This window comes from Canis aureus, chromosome 21 (assembly GCF_053574225.1).
Source record: "Canis aureus isolate CA01 chromosome 21, VMU_Caureus_v.1.0, whole genome shotgun sequence".
Lineage (NCBI taxonomy): Eukaryota > Metazoa > Chordata > Mammalia > Carnivora > Canidae > Canis > Canis aureus.
The window spans coordinates 33,223,313-33,243,448 of record NC_135631.1 but is presented as its reverse complement, the minus strand read 5'-3'; the positions used below and the strand labels follow the sequence as shown (position 1 = coordinate 33,243,448).

The window sequence follows — 20,136 nt, the reverse complement described above, 5'->3', positions numbered from 1 at the left end:
AAAGTGCTGACTGCCTTTGCACACTAGAAAAGCTGAAATCTAAATGCTTACAAGGTGAAGGGAGACAATAAGCAAGCTGATTCATGAAAAAGAACCTTAGAAATTCTCAGGAATTGGAAGTCTATGGTTCTTCTGAGAATAAGAATTGCATAGGTATGGGTGAAATCAGGAGAAGTGGTCCAAAGTTAGTACAATAAACAAGCCACAAAATTGAGGGAAAGAGAATCAAGATGTAAATGGAAAGAAGAAACATTTTAAAAATAATATTTTCCAGACTTAAGGCCATGAAGTCTCCTATATAAGGCCTAACACAGAAGAGAAAAGATCAATTCTAAGAGAAATTTGAGAAAAATTTAAAACACAGAAGCACTTGAGGGTGAAGATAACGGGGATACGATGACAGGAAACAGATTACATACAAAACTGAAATTAGAAAGGCATCAACTTCTTACTGGCTACACTGAAAGTCTTTAAGCAATAGAGCAATAGCCTCAAAATTCTGAAGCAAATGATTTTCATTCCAGAATTTAATACATATCAATTATATGTAAAGAGTGAATAATAATATTTTCAAACATAAAAGACTCAGGATTTTACTTTGTATCCATCTTCAAGAAGCAACCAGAAGGTACATTTCAGTAAAAGGTCATAAAAACTCATAAAGAAGACTGCAAGTGAGTGGTAGAGGGGATGCTCAAGGATAATGGTGAAGTTAAACTGTGGAATAGTAAGAGAACCAGAAAGGATATCTCTAGTTTAAAAATCAAAAACTTGGAACTGCTGGAGACTGAGAGGAGGAGAGGAAGTATAGTAAAAGTTTGGTGTTTGTTGAAAAATTAGGGAAAGTAATATATAAAATCTAAGCCAAAAGGAAAAAAGAAGAGATTAGTATTTAATCCCAGAGGGGGCATAAAAAGAAGTGTGATCTATTTTCCTAATTACGCTAATGTAAATGGTTGCTACTTAACTAAAAATTATGCTACAGCTAAATTGGGACGATGAGGGGATGGATACCTGGGGGCTTCCCATGTACTGCAGAGATATTTTAGCTATAGTACTGCAAGAAAAGAATACTAAAATCCTCATTTTCCTTAATAGAAAGTCAACAGATATTGTCTAACATCAATGGTATCAAGAAAGAATAGCATACAAATGTCACTTAGAAAAATGGAGGTAAGAATCAGAAGAAATAACAAAAGAGTTGAAATAATTTTCTGTAGGGATTAGCAACTGGCAGAGATGAAAAGGTGCTGCTTTTTATCATAAATTTTTTTGTGACTTAAAAAATATGGACATCGATCATTTTGTCAAACATAAAAATAAATGTGTGTTGTCAAGAAAATGTATTATGTAATAGATACATTTATGCCAAAAATACTATTGTCTAAATATTTCTCCATGTTTAGGGTTGATTTGCGTCTGAAAAAAATTTAGCTCAACTTAACCCTGTAGAAGCAGTGACTCTAAGTACTATCTTCTCATCATGGTCAACCCTTGGTTAAAATGTTGGGCACTTGCCTATTTTAATATACTTTAATCCACCACATTTAAGGAACATCCCCCTGAGTTGGTGATCCTACCAATAGAACATCACGGGTTAGTTATAGCAAGGTCACACATCCATATTTCTTTAGGCTGGGCTTTTTGTAGTTATAAAGCCTAGAGGGATTGCTGGTAGAAACATGTTCCAAATCCAGGTCTCAGGACAATGGATGTGGTGACGAGGGCCATCATGCAAAGAGCAATGTCAAACACACCAATCCAAAGCCCTCTAGGAATACAGAGATCAGCAGTGTGCTAGAAAAGTTCATTCTTGATCATTTATAAACTTTTCTCAAAATTATTTCATTTTTAATGACTATCTTATTTCTTTCAATAAAATAATCACTCAGAATATTAAAATGGCCAATAATCAAAAACCAATTCCAGTAACACCATGCAAGAAATTACTCCCTCTTCCCTTTTCTTTCCCTCCTGACACAGTCTGATGCTTCCATACCTCTCGATAGCCATTGCTGATTTGTTCCAAGCTGAGAGAATATACAAGATCCTTGCCTCCCACAAAGAGTCTCTCCTGATATTCATCCAGCAGCATTGTATGGAGATCAAGAAACCCAAAAGGGCTGTGAAAGATTGATGTTCGATTTAGGTCCAAGAGTTCTGAAATGTAAAAGAAAATGTTAGCTAAACAAAAGGCAAAATACAAATACCTTCCTAACACTTTTATATTGGCTCTATCGTCATACCTACTGGAACTATGTAGTTAACATTCATTTTATCATAAATATAAATATAAATATAAATATAAATATAAAGCCTTCAGAATTTATTATACAAAAGATTAAAAATATGCAGTGCATTAACAATAGTGTATTGTATAGGTGAAAGCTGCTAAAAGAGTGTATCTTGAAAGTTTTCATCACAATAAAAAAACTTCTATGTGATGTCATGGATGATAACTAAACTTACTATAGTAGCCTATTTATGATATGTACCTATATCAAATCATGTGCATTTAATCTTGCTAAAATTAGAAAAACTAAAAATGAATTTTTTAACAAGTGTAACTAAGAATACACTTCAGTGTGCACAAATTAAAATCTTTATAAGTTTGTAAATCTAAAAACTTCAATTCAATATGTAAGTTAAATATCCTATGTTTTTAAATACAGAAAGAATTAACCTTCATGATTAATTGTGGGAAAGTGCTTTGTGGGAAAAGTCATTTTACTGTGAATTTTATTTTATTTATTTTTTTATTGTGAATTTTATATTCACTTCTCTGTGTACAATAAAAATTCCAAATCTACAAAAAAAAATCTTCTAAAAGTGTGTCCATTTAATTGCAGATGAAGACCAACTCACAAAACAAATGTCTCCACTTGATACCAGTTTTGAAAGTCACATCCAAAATCCAATTGTCCGTGTCTGGAACCTCTCAGGTTGTTAATACAATAGGATAAAACATGACAGCATTCATTCAGCCAGGACAACCGACAAAACTGGTGGGATCTCTACTACTGGGATCTGGGATCATGTTATGTATTTGTGCCTACAGCAGGAATCACAAATTATTTGTTTCAACTAATATATGTATAATCTTAGGAAGTCACAATCTGACTCACCACTCGTGTGTATATCGTATATCTGTTTGGTGGCTGAAGGTATTTAACTGCATATGGCAGTTCAGTACTGGAGCTTGGTAAGCGACCTATGAGTCGCTTGAGTGTCTATGAGTCTGATGAGGAAGAAGATACTGCCCCAGCTACCAGACCTGCAGGCTGAAAAGGTCCTGAAGAGGTCCCTTGGGAAATACAGACTAGTTAGAAGGGCTTCATTTTCCAAAAGTCAAAGCGTGATGTATCTGACAGAGAATGGGGAATACTGGTGACCAGACACTAAATCCAGAGAGTGGCATGAAATGCAGCAAATCTATACAGCAGGTGCCCGCGCTGCCTCTGAGAGGAGGTGAAAGACCTTTTCCCTCTCTATTAAAAATGTATTGGGGGCATCAGGGTGGTAATGGTTAAGCATCTGCCTTTGGCTTCAGTCATGATCTTGGGGTCTTGTGGAATCAGGGGTCCTGGGATCAAGCCCCGAACCAGGCTCCCTGCTTGGCAGAGAGTCTGCTTCTTCCTCTGCCCTTCCCCCTGCTCATGCTTGCTCACTTGCTCTCTTCTTCTCTCTCAAATGAATGAATGAATGAATGAATGAATGATATCTTTAAAAAATGTATTCACTGTCTATATCTCTACTCTGAAACTGTAGATGCCCAAGATTCTGTGGAACAGGGCTAAGTTTAAGCCTTTAGTTTAATACACCTGAAATTAATGTAATATTGGGTGTCAAGTCTACTCAAATTGAAAAAAAAAAAAACACATTAAAAACTCCTCAGTTTAAAATAAGCAATACTGCTAAAATCAAAGTATCTCTAGTAAAGGTAAAACTAATGATATTGAGTCATTTGACTCTTCCCCTAAATAGAAAATCGGAGAACAAGTTTTGAGCGAGATACGCAAAGAGTAATAAGGTGCTTTATCTGGGGAGGGGGAAACCAGTTTGAGAGATTAGGGTTTCTGAATCCTGGAAGACAAGTTTTTTCTCGTTTAGAAATTTTGTCAAGGTCAAATCATATTGTTTTCCTTCCTTGCTAGGTATCCATCAACAGCAAGAGATGCACACTTTAGGGATTCAATACCATAACAAAAATATGGATTCACACTGTCGACTGCCATTACACCTTGTCTTTACATATGATATGGTTTTTTATTAGGGCTGCTAAATGGACTCTTCCAGAAAAGGTTCCCCAGTTATTCCAATAGGTTGCTAAAATTCTCCAAGTTTTATGTACAGTGAAGGATGCAATTAAAAAAGAATGGTTACACATTATCTAGAATTAACAGGTCTCTAAACCAAACATAGTAAGGTCCAGAGTTTGGATGATTAAGTTTGCTGGAAAATAAGATGAAGTGATGAAAGGAATAAAATACGAGAGCATATTCTAAAGTGTTGCCATAGTGGAATCGTCTGTGCCCATATTAAAAAGTCTGAATTGAAATGAAAGGCAGCCCAACCCGTAAAGGAGGCACTCTGCACATCAACTCCATCCAGCAATCACCTTACTTATTTCCCAGGGAGGTCAGAAGGGCCTCACCATCCGGGTACACACAAAGAGAGACAGACACTAGCAGGTACTTGTTTTTATGACTTATCAATTTCTGCTATACTTACTATAATTCTAATAGCCTAAAGGTGGTAGTTCCTATTTTTTTGTAATAAGAGAGACTGATTACTGACTCATCAATCTTATTTTATTCTGGTATATCACCTTTTATTCGACCCCTCTGCCCAGCTCTGTGGCCAAGTCTATCCCATGAGATCACAAAGCTACACTTATGTTCCCATGGAGAAATCATTTAGAAAATGTGAAGAGAAAAAACTGAAATGTGGGTTCAACAAATGCAAAATTCTTTAAATATTCATTTCTGATGGCCTTTACATTTATCTTGTTTTTCCTCCCCACAACAATGAATAGCCACAGAGTAACAGTGTGAATTACCACTGTCCTGGGGCACCTGGGTGGCTCAGTCCCTTAAGAGTTCCACTCTTGATTTAGGTCCAGGTCAAGATCTGTCCCTCTCCCTCCCCCTCTGCCCTTTCCCCTGCACTCACTTTCTCTCTCTCTAATAAATAAATTGCATCTTAAAAAAAATTACCACTGTCCTTTATTTTACTGATAGAGAAACCCAGGTGCCCAGAAATTAAATAACCATCCCATAGTCATACATTGTTATAACGAAAAATCACTCAAATTACAAAACAACTATGAGAATTAAAGTACAACAGATGTGTATATCATAACAAAAAGTCCTACAGACTGAGAATCTGAAGAGCCACATTCAAGTCTTAGCTTTGCCATTGATTACCTGAGTCACCTTGAACAGCCACTTAGCCTCTTTACTGGTTGATGGTTTCTTTACATGTTAATCACTACTCCACATTCAAAACTCTTTGTCTTTGACTAAACTGCATTTCTAAAGCAGAGGTCATAAAAACATTGTAAAAAAATAAACTCAACACACAGATATTTTAGAGATTCTTTCAAAGTACAGCATAAAGTCTGTGTTTTGGAAGTTTAACAAATGGAAGGAGTATAATAAGCAAGTGTAAATATCACATGTACCATATTTAAGCTTGTCTAAAGGGATGTAGTTAAAATATTCATTTATGGCTTTTCATATATTTCAATGATTATAGGGTCTAAGAATACCTTTTTTTTAAGTAATAAGGAACTTTGGATCTTATTTTGATTTATTTATATTGCCTCAGAGGAAACTGCTGCCGAGATTTGTTTGGATACATTAAGCTGAATATCATATACATGCCTTAGGCAGTAAGCCAATAAATTTCACTTCACTTAAGAAGACACTTTCTAGAATAATTCCTGAAGTCACTTTATCTTTTTAAAGTTTCAAGACCCAATGAACAGACAATAGTTTTCTTTAAACATTTTCACAAAATGGGAGAACTATATTGAGTTGCTTCTGCAACTCTCTACTTTGACCATCACCATTCAACACCATAGTGCCAATCTCTGATTCCTAGGAAGTTTGGGCTTGTAGGTAGATACATTATTTCAGAATCATGATCCTGACCAAAATGTATCCATCTGATGGTTTATTTTTTTCTAATCAATTTCCACAGGCATAAATCCTGATTGTGATCCTTAATTTTCTCTAAGACCCAAACTGTCCCTGTGATTCTCCAATATCCTTGACTTCAAGTCAGGAAAAGTTAAAACTATCCATTAAAAAGAAAAATCCGTGTTTTAAATATATATCTCGAATAATGGACACAGAAGCATTCTACAATAGAAACATGTTTTAAAGGCTGTACATATTTACGCTTCAATACTAACTCCAATTTTCTACACTTATTTATTTAGCTTGCCTCTTCCCAAAAAGGATCTGAAATAACTTATACATTCAATTGAACTAACATATATAATTCTGAGGGGGGCATTATGTTTTCAAGGGTTATCAAGATAAAGGGGAAAATATGGAATAGTCCAGAATTAATTTTATTAACTGAAAGTCATTCTTTAACATCCCTATACATTGTTAAAGTGAATACCAAAATTAGCCCCAGACTTTCTAAACTTCAAAGTCAAAGTCACTATGACACAACAGAAAAACTGCATCGATCACTTAGGAATTTTGCTTGGTGTGATGGCTAATTTTATGTATCAACTTGACTGGATCAGGATTGCTTAAATATTTGGCTAAACATTGTTTCTGGGTATATCTGTTAAGGTGTTTCTGGCAGAGATGAGCATTTAATTGGTAGACCCACTAAAGCAGTATGGGCGGGTATCATCCAATGTTTTGCGGGTCTGTGTAGAACAAAACGTAGAAGAAGGAAGAACTCATGACTTATTTTTTCCTGCCTGTCCAATTAAGCTGGTTCTTGCCAGCCCTCAGACTGAGACTTACATCATGAGCTCCCTGGTTCTTATGCCTTCAGACTCAGACCAGCTTTTCTGACTCTCTGCCTTGCAGACATAAGACTGTAGGACTTCTCAACTTCTGTAATTGCATAAGCCAATACCCCACTGTATACATATCTCTTACTGGTTCTGTTTCTTTGGAGAACCCTGACTAATACACCTGGTATCAAGGACTAAGAGAAACTTCTCCTGAGGTCCTCTTAATGGCTAACTATGATGGACACCCAACATCACTTAAAAAAAAAAAGGTATCAAGAGCCATGCCTCTGCATGTAATTATATGCCTCCATGCAAGCCACCTGAATTCATATCAGAGTACAATCTACCAAAAGTGACATTATGGCCATGGGTGGCCGTGTTAGTAAGGACATTAGTGATTTCGATGAACAGAGATTAAAGAACTCAGGGTAATGTAGATCCAAGGATGGAAAACCAAGCCTCATAGTGAGGGGAAAACCAACAGGAGGAGCAGAAGTAATTTGTTTATTGAGAAATGGTGTATATTGGCTTCTTGCTTTTCTTAATGCCCTGCTTCAATGTACTGATTCTAATGGGTTTATTCATTTGTTTGCTCAAACCAAATAGATGTGCATTAGCCCCAATTGTATGACCATCCAGTTCCCATCCTACCACAATACGACAATAATTTTTGCATCTTTCGATTCAAATTCCCAAGGAAAATAACTTAATTGACTTAGCCAGTGTTCACAATTCATAAATTGCTGGTTTCCTGTAGACTGGATGCTTTGGGATCAATTAATCACTCACAGTCAAATGTAAAAGCCATGTGGTAAATGGTATGGTCCCTATAATTATGGGGAATTCAGAGCTGTCATCATTAAGCACATGCACCAATGCCATAGACAAACCTAGTCTGTCTTTATTCATTAACAAATGTATAATAACAAATTCGTTATAATCTATATTTCCAATAGACTGAATAAGTTGACCTGTGGCTTAGAAACGTTCAATATAATTTTACCAATTTTTGAAGAATATCTTCAAATATGAAAATTTGGGTTTTTATCCTTCCTAATAATAACTGAATTGTTAAAGTCCTTCACTCAAGTGGAAAATGAACCTTACTGTCAGAAAAGCGAATAGTACTTCCATTTTTATTTTCTTTTGGGATAGGGAAATATTCGTCTATCTCATGCATATGAAGTTTCTAGGAATTAAACCATGCTTCATTTATAAAAAGAGCACTGTAAAAATAAAAGTAATTAATAAGACAAGAAGCAGTAAGGTTTGATGAATTATGGAATTCCAAGATTTAAAGAAAGAAGCAGAAACATAATTATTAGGGGAAAATTTAATGGAAAGTATTTAGTTAGAGCATAGATATAAAAACAGATTATTAATCTTTCAGTACACTGAAAAATATTTAAATAAAGAAGAAAAATGATCACCTCTATTCTGTAAAGAGACAGGACATAATAGATGGCAAAAAACGAGTTCACGTGCAAAATTTAACTTCATTAACTATATAAGGAAATAAATGTGAAAATATCATTTTAAAGGATATTTTTAAAAATTACAATAATCAGCAAAAATGAGGTTCATGGTATTGCTATTAGGACTCTTGTAGAGGCCAACATGACACTTTTATGTTATCAAAATTTTTCTGTGAACATGTATTATTTTATTAAAAACAAAACTACATCCTAAACATAAAGGAAAGTTTAGAGAAATGCCTGCTTCTTTTATGCAACCAAATTTTCTCATATGTCCCAACATTGTTCCTCTCAGCCCTGACTCCCTGGGGGGTAATAACTGTTAATACCCATTGAGTAGTTATGTGTCATGTCTGTCTAAGCACTTGGCATTTATTATCTCTTGTAATCATGTGGCACGTCCATGAAGTAGGACCTACAACCATCCCCATCTTCTAGACAAAGAAAGAGGTTTTAAGAGATTTGGCGCACAACTAGGGTTGTTCAGTCATCGCTGGTGCCAAAGTTTGCACAAGAGAAATTGAGTGAAGAGCTTCGCCATGAAAAATGCATGTAAGATGGAGCATTGATCACACAGTTCAGTCATCCTCCATTCTGGTCTCCAGACTCAATGAGCAAAAAGACTAACTTATTAAAAGCTTGTTCCTTACCAGCAAGGACTCCAACACCTATTCTAGATAAAATTCCTTGCAGAAACAACTAAGAAATATCTAGTCTATCAAGAGATTACAATGAGTCTGAAATCGAAAACATTTTTACAGAGTCTGATATAAATAAGATAAAATGGAAAGTTCTCCCAACATTGAATAGTTGGTGTTAATCCAAAAAACTCAATGGCAGCAACATCAACAGGAAAATACAGGTTAATATCAATTTTAAACTCCTTTAATTTGTATTTTATAAACTATTTCCAATAACTATAGAATTTTTCATGTTGTTGACTTGTCAACTGGTGACATTTTCCGCATCGTGCATCTCTTTTGAGAAAATTAAAATGTTTTTACTTAATTTACTACACAGTTGCAAGATGTATTGGACATTTTAAGGTACAGACTAAATCAAAAGAAACTCATGCAAGAAGCTTCCCTCTCTTGAGACTTTTTCCTCTTGTTAGTTTTCAAACCAGCACTTTAAATCATATGAGTGATTTTAGCTCCAAATTACAGTCTGTGGACTTGGCGTATTTACCAAGCCCTGGCTAACTTCTTTATCCTTCTGCACTGCTTCAAGCTGCCTAGATGAAAGAATCAGAAAACATACAGGAAGAGGGGGACAAAGAAACTCTAATCTCAGGTAATCTCCAGAAAACACAGTGCAAATAATGGACAGCGCATCTTGAGTTCTTCCGACTCTAAAAATAACATAAATTACTTGGGGGAGGGACTGGACAAAAACAAGACTAAACTGAGATGCACCAACTCGAGTTCATCCGGAAATTTTCTCAAGAGGGAACTAATTATTATTGCTAAGCCGCATGCTAATTATGAGCTGTCAATGAAGATATACACAAAGGATTTAGTCATTTCCTCTCACAGCCTTTCTTTTTTAACCTGCAAGGGAAATACTTTTAAAACTCATTGGCATCAATATGTTACAGAGACAGTTCTCTTCACTTTGTCAAAATGTATTTAAATTCCACCCCCATGTGTAAGGGGGGGGGGAGGGAGTACACATTGCCCAGTGCTCAGACACACAGGGGTTTCCAAGGGAGGAGTGTTCTCTTGAACACACACTTCCTCCATTGTCACCTGCAAAGTAGCGACTTCCTGAGACCCCGGGATTTGAACTTTTCATTGTTTCCTGAATCAATGCAGATCTTCAAGTTAATCGACTACAAAATGCTAAATTGCATATGTAGCACGCACTGCTAGGGAAAATGAAATACAGAAATGAAGTAACCATTAGAACCATTACATTTCATAGTGATGAAATATAGTAATGAAATATAGAAATTTTTTTTCAGACTTTGTTGCTGTTTTAATTATTAATATTATCTTTTCCTTTAAGCATCCCTTTAAGGGTGAAATGAAATCCAACCATTTACAGAGAAAATGATTTCAGAATGTACACATTGATTTTCCCTTACAAAAAAAATAATACTATTATCATTGGCATCCTTAAATTACACATTTCCCGGGGTCCTGCCTTCTGCTTGGGGAAGTCCCGTCTCCCCTCCCCGACAGTCACCTATGCCCTCAAAGCTCCCCCATGCCTGCCCCTGCCAACCAACACGACCCGTGGGTGGGCTGAGCCTCCTGAGTCTAGAGGTCATAGGGCCAGTGGTTCCCAGGGAAAGACACCTTTTCTTCAACTTCTTAACAGTCCAAAAAGGAAACAGTTAAAATAAAGGAAAAGGTTTCTTACAAAATGCTCTGATGATTTTGACATACCCAATCAATGATGGCTAATGGTTTGCAATAATTTGAGACAGAGTGGTAAAGAAGTAAGCAATTCACTTTTTTTTTTTTTTTTTTTAAGTGTAAATAGGGGATAGGTCGGTGGTGTGCTAACTGCTCTTCCTAGCCATGGTGCGGCTGGCCCTCAGACGTCCTCTCAACTTTTCGATTCTAGTTGACAACAGGCATAGCGGTGCCCCAGGTTTAGCCATTCACCACTTCCAGGGAAAGCAGAAAGAGTTCAAATGTATCTGTGAAGAGCCTAGACATTACACAGGCTTTTATTTCCCTGGCCAAGGAGAATAGGGTCAGGATTTTAAGATCCCTTGTCTTCCTATCTTATATAAATTATTATTATTTAGTATTATGCATGCTATTCTAGATTATTGGTGTCTGAACGCTAGGCAAGGTCATGAAAGGACCAAGTTACAAAGTGTCATTGTGCATCCACACACTATACATGTGGTTGTGTGCATGTAGTTAAGTTACTGAACAGAATCATAGAATATAAAGTGCTATTCCCTAAAAGTGAGTAACAAAACTATTTTTGACTGTCTCCTAAATGTTGAATTATAATTACATTTCATTGGAGGCTAACACAGCAAGCTCTGTGTGAATGAGCTTCCTAAATTGAGCAATTATATGACCAGACTGATTTCAAAAACACCAGCTGATTTTGATGTGCCAAAGGGAGCAAAAGTTGGAGGAAAGGTCTGAAGACTTTTTTTTTTTCAATCAGCAGGTGAGGATAATGGTAGTAGCAAAGCAAGGTACCTTATACACACAGAGACCTGAACAACTACGTGGAACAAAGCTAGCCATCAAATTTCACACTATAAGGTAAAAGTATCTTTTTAAATTTAGGCTATTTAAGACTGGGATACCATAGTCAATTCAGTGAAAAATTCAATATATATAGTCATCCACTGTATTAGGCATTAATTGGGGGATTTCAGAGAGATATTAAGGATCAATGTAATTCTGTAAAAATGACACAAATTGGATTTTGGTATCCCTCATTTGATTTCTCTAAAATAATTTTGGAGGTAAGATTTTTCCAAGCTTATGTACTTGATAATAATTAGGCCCATTTTCTTTCTTTTCTTCTTTTCTTTTCTTTTCTTTTCTTTTCTTTTCTTTTCTTTTCTTTTTTTTCTTTTCTTTCTTTTCTTCTTTTCTTTTCTTTTCTTTTCTTTTTTCTTTTCTTTTCTTTTCTTTCTCTCTCTCTCTCTTTCCTTCCATCCTTCCTTCCTTCCTTCTTTCAGAAAATACATTGAGGTGTCTGGGTGGCTCAGTCAGTTAAGCTTCTGACTCCTCATCTCAGGGTTATAGTTTTGCTTTAGTAAATACAGTTGATTCTTGATTGTCTGGGTAATTAACCAGTTTGGCGATTAACAGATCACTCACACACAGTCACACACACACACACACACACACACACACACGTTATAAACCAGAAGTGGCCAGAGAACATGCTCAGTTTCCCAGAGGCTAGATTTGAGTGTCAACAAACTCATGCACAAATGTTCAGCAGGAGAGTTACGGGGAACTAGGTAATGAGTAGCCTTGCCCACAGTGACCCTGCCTTAGTTGCCATGGTGACAAATGTTTTATAACCAGAGGCCTCAGCGAGATGTTTCCTTTCCTAGTACACTGCTATTGATGCAAACTTTTCCGTCCTCTAATCCATCCTCCCTGCCTTCAGGGCCATGTTTTCCATCTGGCCTCTTTAAGATTCCAATTCCCTTAGACTTCCTCTGGACTTTTGCTACAGCTCCATTTTTGGGGCTCCCTACCAAATCCATTTTTATTCCCTTGGTTTAAACAATTATTTCCCATCATCTGTAATTGCCCAAATCTACTACTATTCCTCATACAGATTAACTAGGGGTTCTATTAAGGAGCACTAAATAATATTTCCTTAGTAATTTAAGCACTACAGTGAGATACAGGAAATGTTGTGCATGATACATAATTTAGCAAGGCCACTGCTGTGGAGTCAATTTTTATTTATGGCCAGGCTTTTACTGAACACTAGCCAATGAGGAAGGTTCTTTGATATGAGGGCAAAAAGGATTTATCCAAAACTGACCTTTAAGCCCCTTCCTAATTTGACTGTGGGTACTTCTGGACACTTAAGAGAAATCCAGAATTCCAAGAAACAAATATTTTAGAAAATATGTGAAATATTTAGTCAAAGTACAAGTTAAGGAAGCCAAGAATATATGTGAACTATATAATGTTTTCTGTACCATTAGTCATTGAAAACTTATGTCGGGGGTGGGAGGCATGTTTCTACAAGTCCTACAAAATTCTCTCGGTAACAGTCAGTGTGCTACAGGTCTGGTCACTGCGTGAATGTTGTTCTTTCAAAATATTTTCAAACAGTCTAGGAAACTGTCCATGGTAACAAGGCTTTGATTTCATTTATTCCTGTTACTTATTTTTTAATGCTAGACATGTAGAAGTGGGTTCATTCACAGTAATATTTTGAAAGCCAGTTTCTTTGGATTATGACATTTCACAATGGCTTGGCTCATGTTTAATATTTAAAGCTTAGTGAGTAATAAAATACAATTCTATATGAATTTACATCATATTCTGTCAGAGTTAGGTTCAAAATAAATGAATGACAGTACTTTGTAATTCATTTCCTCCAACACATATTTAAGCAATCATGACTTCTGATGCTCCATCTATACCCCCCTGAAAAAATGCATTTTGTAAGATGCTTTCTGATTTTTGAAGTTGGCTAATATGCACTCAATTGTAATTAATTAGCTATTAAATTATAAATGTATTTCAATATTAACTCAGAAGTGCTTTTCTAAGAAACTAATGTCTCCTCTACAATCTGTATGTTTAATTGAATTTAAGACATGCTAAAAAGTTAAAAAGGTCTATTTTTTCATTTTGTATTTAATCATTTTAGTGTTAGAGTAATATACCTTGCTAATACATAGTATATCTTTTCTTTTTTTTTTCAGTTTTACTGGGACATAACATTGTATGACTTTAAGATATACAACATAATGACTTCCTGTACATGTAATATATATTGTGAAATAATTACCAAAGTTAATATCCATCACTTCCCATAATTATAATTTTTTTGTGTTAAGAACTTTTATGATCTACTGTCTTAGTAACTTTCAAATATGTATTGTTAACTACAGTCACCATGCTGTACATTACATCCCTATGACTTATTTATTTTATAACTGGAAGCCTGTGCCTTTGGAATTCCTTTATCCATTTCCCTCACCTCTAAATTCTTATATTTTTGTTAGGATTTTGTATCTTCCTCTAACAACCATTTTATTGATCTTTGGTCTATCACAGAAAATGTTTTATCTAAAAATAACCATCATATAACAACAAATTTACTAAAATCTGGATCCCATTTTTACTTTATCACAAACTCGTTCAAATATTTGATACCTGGAGTTCTTCAGAGTAACAGGCCTCTCAGTTTTTTATCCCCAAATCCAGACTTGTTTAGCCAACTGTCTACTTGACATCTTCTCCTAGAGTCCAATGTAGCAAATGGAGAATAAGCTCTTGATTCCCATCTATGAACAAATTCCTCATTCAGTCTTCTACTCTCAGTAAATGGCACTTTTAATCTTATGAAATATCTGGTTTCACAAGATAGTCTTCTTGTGATTCTTCTTTCCCTGAATGCCACACTGTGTGTCCTCAGCATCTCCACTGTGTGTCTCCACCATCTCCACCACTTCTAGGCTGGACCAGTGAAAGAACCTCCTCCTTTCCTGCCTCTACCCTCCCCGACGCCCCCTCCTACTGCTTACCCTGCAGTAGCCAGTGACTCATTCCAAGTATTGAGTCAGGATGTTCCTTCCTCTGCATAAAACTCTGCAACTCTTTCCCAATACCCTTAGATTAAAATCTTAGTTCAAAGTCTATCACAATCTGATTTGTCAGTGGACCAGCTCACCCTGATGTTGCTCCACGTTCTCCCTTGCTCAGGGAGCTGCAGGGCACGGGCTTTAGATCTCTGCCTCCTTCTGGCCTCCCTGATAGCTGGCTCCTTCCTCTGAAGTCTTCCAAGTCTAAGGAATTCAAAGTTCCCATCCAGGCACTGGCTGCTGCATCACTATCTTGTAACATAATCCCCCATTGTGTAAATGGTACTTGGTTATGTTTTGGGTTTATATTTTTTTCTTTACTTACCTTTTTTTCCTCCTCTGACAAGAAACAAATTCCGTGAGAGGAGTGACGTTTTCCATCTTGGTCACTGTGATGTCCTCAGATTCTAGGCTAGTGCTGTTTGTTTAGTAGGCACTGGATAAAGATGTGTGAAATGAAGACCATGTCTCTGAATCTTGACTTCCCATGTGTGAAATGGAGATAATAGTAACTAATTATTTGGCTTGCCATAGGAATCCAATGATTCATAATGAACGGCCAATATATATGGATTTCTTTTTCTTTCTTTGATATTGATAAATCATTGGGCATTGAATGAAAATTTCCCCTGTAAAAATAGGCCTTCCTTAATTATATTTTGTCAAGTGGACATAGTTGCTCTGTAGGCTTAAAGTGAAACAGGAAGTTTCTCCAGGTACATGATTACTATGATCAGTGCAGACAGCTAGTCTGTATTTTAAGTTAAAACCTTGCTTTACTACCAACAGTAGTCTGGAATAATTTTCTATTCCTTTCTTCAGTCCACATCTATCCCAGCTGGCAAGAGAACATTTATCCTTTTTTGTTTGTTTTTAAGATTTTACTTATTTATCCCTGAGAGACATACAGAGAGAGGCAGAGACACAGGCAGAGGGAGAAGCAGGCTCCCTGCAGGGAGCCCAAAGCAGCACTCGATCCCGGGTCCCCAGGATCCACCCTGAGCCCAAGGCAGATGCTCAACCACTGAGCCACCCAGGCATCCTGAACATTTATGTTTTTTTTTTTTAAAAAAATATCTGCTTCCTTTATCATTTATTCATATTTATAAGCTCAATCTAAAATACATTATACAAAACTATCTCTGCCCTTGAAATTTAAATTTTAAGTACCAGAAGAGCAGGCAAAAATTCTTTCAACATTTTTACTATTACTATTAAACCTTGAATTTTTATGAGTTTTCCAGTATTGAATTTGGTAGTTGTTTTTTTAAGAACACAGTTGTCAGCTCCTAGACAGGTATATCGTTTGACTTGGTGTTAAAACATCACAGCTAAATAGCCTCTGCATTCTCACTTCCTGACCTCTAATAAAGATCTTCAATTTCATTTTTATAAAAATAAAGCCTCCTCTCAAACCATAGAATTTAATCCTAGAAAACGTCCTTTCTAAAAAAAAAAAAAAAAAAAATGACTTCCAGACCATCCTATCTGACCATTTAACACACTGAACATTTGTGCCTTTAAAAATACGTGGTTTTCAGCTTGATACCTTACCATGAAGTAATGACCACTGTGCTACTTGGGCACTTTTTCTATTAACATCACATTTCCTCATAGTTTCTATTCTTACAGAATACTAACTGTGTTTCAAATCCAAGCAGAATAAAGGGCAATTTTATAATCTTTCTACATCCCATTAATTAAATGGGAATTTAATCTACTCATTCACGTTAAAAGACAGAGAAATCATACCAACGATACTGTCGGTAGGTGTGTATTTGCCATCTTTTGATAGGTTTGGAAATGCTCCCCAGCCACTGGAAGCTCACTGGCTCTGCCATTACGTGCCTCGGTGACTGCAGCTGCTGCCACGTGGACGGAAGCCTCTTCACAGGTGCTGGGCCCCGGGGAGATGGGCCCTCCTCAGAGGCGGCGGAGGGGAGAGACGCACCCGAGCTAAGCACACAATTCACTGATGACTTTCTTTCACCAGAAAGCTGCCTTAGTGACCAAGCTGCTAACAAATTCTTGTGTTTTCCTCTCTGGCAATCCTTAATAAGCCCTGATGCACTTCCCAGAAACCCCTGTTGTTTATAACCTGTCGCAGGGCAAACAGTGCCTTAAAGACCACCCGTGTTTTCTCTGAAAACTATGAAGGGGGGAGAACCTGCATTCACAGAAAGGCTCTCGTGTGGGAGGTTCGGCGAGAAACATCCAATTTACAGAATTTCCTTTGCCCTTCACAGCTCTCCTACGGCGGCTGCCTCGGGCTCCTCACTCTGTAGGCCAGGCGGCAGAGGCTCACGGGAAAACTTAAAAACTTCCTAGGGTCACACCTTATTTCAGTGTTGATATCTCCGGAGCTAATAGGTTATTTTTGCTTATTTTGCTCTTTGACCATAACAGAAGAGTTTGCATAATTACATACTTCCTTCATTAGCAGATTAGTCATGCATTTTCAGTACAGTAAATCTCTTAGGAGTGTGTTGCAGGTGGTTTCCGTATTTCATGCATTTATCAAAGAAGATTTACCCCTGATAAGTGGCCACAGACACCTCTGGAGCAGGCATTTCTTTCAACCTGTACCTCAGTCTTTTGTTGTAATTTGCCTCATGCATCCTAACGGCTACCTCAAGGCAGTCATGTCTTTATTGTGCAATCCGATCAAAACAAACAGAAAAAAAAAAAAAAAACAGGTTGCAGAGGATCAAACAAGACAGAGATTAGAAATAAATGAAAAAAATACACTCCTATAACCTACAGACTTCAAATAAGAGGAGATAATATTCTTAAAAATAAAAAAAAATAATTTAAATAATAAGCACAGACCTCTGTGGTCTATTCCCAACTTTGCTACTGAATATACCATTTACAGGAAATCTATTTTCCCCATTTGTAGGATGAGAGGAATAGATGAAATTATCATTGAACTTCCTTCTTGCTTCACAAGCCGCTTCCTTCTCGCTTCACATCATGGACTGTATCATCTCCAACTAGGGAAAATATTGAGTGTAAGTGTCCAAAGGATGCCGTCTAGAATTTTTTTTGTTAGCTTTTTACAAACTGTGAGACCTGCAGCATTAATTCTAGCTGCATGAGAAGAAAAGAATTAGTGCTTAAAATACAATTTTGTATCAGTTGAATTCTCATGTCAAGAAAAGTATATCACTATCAGTAGAAAAAGCAACAGATGTATCATATTGATCAGTTTTCCTGTTATTTTTGATAGGCTTTACATATAAGATGGAAGATATAAATCAAACATCCTCTAACTTCATCCTGGTATCCCATACTTACTAAGAAAATGAAAAAAATATATCACCTAGGTCATGCCACAGTTAGAACTAGAGATATGATAGTACATTTATAAATTAAAGGCAATCCACTCAGCCAAAGTCTTACTCCCCAGGAAACAACTTGACAAAATGAATACCCTTCCACACATGTTGAGAACAAGAGCCTGAATGGTAAATAAGAAAAAGCCTGGAAAACTTGGAAGACATTTTTATAGGACAAATTAAAATGTCTTTTGTAGAACTTACTAGAGAAACTTCAAAGTATAAAATTAGCTGTGGATAAGCAATTTATTAGTAGAGCAAGTTGAAAGATTGAAACAAAACTTGTGCCACGACATTAAGATCAGGTCCTGGTCCTATAGTTTGTGTAGGACTGCCAATCATCTCCTTTGACAATCAACTGAATTTCTGAAAATATCTTTCCTGCCAGCTGGAGGCAAGAGGTAAATGCAACTGAACAGAGTAACAGATAGCTACCCTATCCCCAGCCCTGGCTTTATCAGAGCAGATGCCTGTACCCAGGTAACTGGTCATCCATCATCAAGTCAAATATGATTTCACATGTGCTTGGATCCTTCTGGCAAGGTCACTGCCCCTACCTGGGAGAAAAATTCCATATGAAATTGGGAACAGGAGGTCAATTTTCTTTTCCTGTCATGACCAAGAAGAGATAGCTTCTGCCACTGGAAAGGAGCAAATGTATTAACCTCTCTGACCAGCAGACACCCTCCACAGGGATGATGCAACATCTTAGAATGCTCGTGGTTGGTGACTGCTAGGATTTATCACCATCAGAGCTGTGTGTGTGTGTGTGTGTGTGAGAGAGAGAGAGAGAGAGAGAGAGAGAGAAACACTGAGAGGACACTTAAAGAATGCTAATTAATGTACTAGGGGTGGCAAGCAGGAGGTGTGAAAGCTTCCACTTCAACATTTCCACTCACTTTGCAACAGAGGAAAGAAAAAAAAGAAAAATGGAAATTAAAACTGGTGGAAATAATATCAAGAAATGATCACTTTGGCTGTAGGACGTATAGCTAAAATAATGCAGATTAACAGACATGAGACTGAAGAATTTAAAGCCTTTAAATTCCTGCCTGCTTTTGGAGAACTTATTTTTACCAGCAACCTGTGAGACCCCTGATTTCGTACATAAGGAATAAAAGCATGTATTACTATACTTGAATTAGTAAATACTTTCAAAATTACTAAGATGTTTATAGGGAGAATATTCAAGAATATAAAAAACATGAATGAAATGACTGATGGGTCACAATTTCCTTCAGCAAATGCACGATTACTAACAGAGGCTGTAATTCCTATAAAGTCAATTGCTTTATTTAAAATTCTATAGTTATCACATTCATGTCTTTAATATTCACTGACAAAGTACAGTATATAGGACATAAGACATTTTATGATATAATAAATTATCTAGAGTAAATTAAAATTTTGGAAGGTAATTAATTAGCACACTTCCCTTAGTAAATAAGATTTTTTTTCAGTGTATTGATGACAATTTACCACGGTCAGAATAATAATTAATTTCTAACATGATTGTCTACCCCACTTCTATGACCAATATGACAACATATCTGGGGGGAAAAAGATATATGACCATATTTGGAATCAAAAGGCAAAAATTATTATTTTTTTGATCAGGTAATAGTGAGTCCTCTGAATTTGCTGTGAACAGAAGCTTAATGTTTTCCAGAGGGACTAACCTAATAAATAAGACTGCCTTTGTGGTATAATTTGAAGAGGGGTAATATAGAGGGGCCTCTGAGTCCAATTATTTAATCCCCTCCTGGTTTCTCCAGTTATTAAAGTTTTACAACTTTGATATTTCTGGCTTTCAAAAGTCCCTATTAAAATTTTGGGACCTCTGGGAGGGATTATACCTTAAACCTTTATCAACTAATAACTTAGCCTTGTCTGAATACTTGAAGTGGGTCTAGTGTAAATATAACCTTTGATGAGCCTAGAGGAAGGGTATTTCTCAAGTGGAAACAAAGGACAATATTAGGTTAGGCGTTTGTGGGAGCTTTGGGGGAGTGTGGAGGTTGACACCAATACAACATTCATAACGTTGCCTTAGCAGGCCAGGTTTGAGTCCTG

General features: G+C 36.4%; 1 protein-coding gene across 3 annotated transcripts in view; it reads right to left on the bottom strand.

Annotated features, from left to right (window-relative positions):
• SEMA3E (semaphorin 3E) overlaps positions 1-20,136 on the bottom strand; it is a 235,933-nt gene that overhangs the window by 99,586 nt on the left and 116,211 nt on the right. For all 3 annotated transcript variants that reach the window (XM_077863833.1, XM_077863836.1, XM_077863834.1), the window contains exon 2: positions 2,000-2,160. In XM_077863833.1, the coding sequence (XP_077719959.1) occupies positions 2,000-2,160 (161 nt within the window). The remainder of the gene's footprint in view (positions 1-1,999; positions 2,161-20,136) is intronic.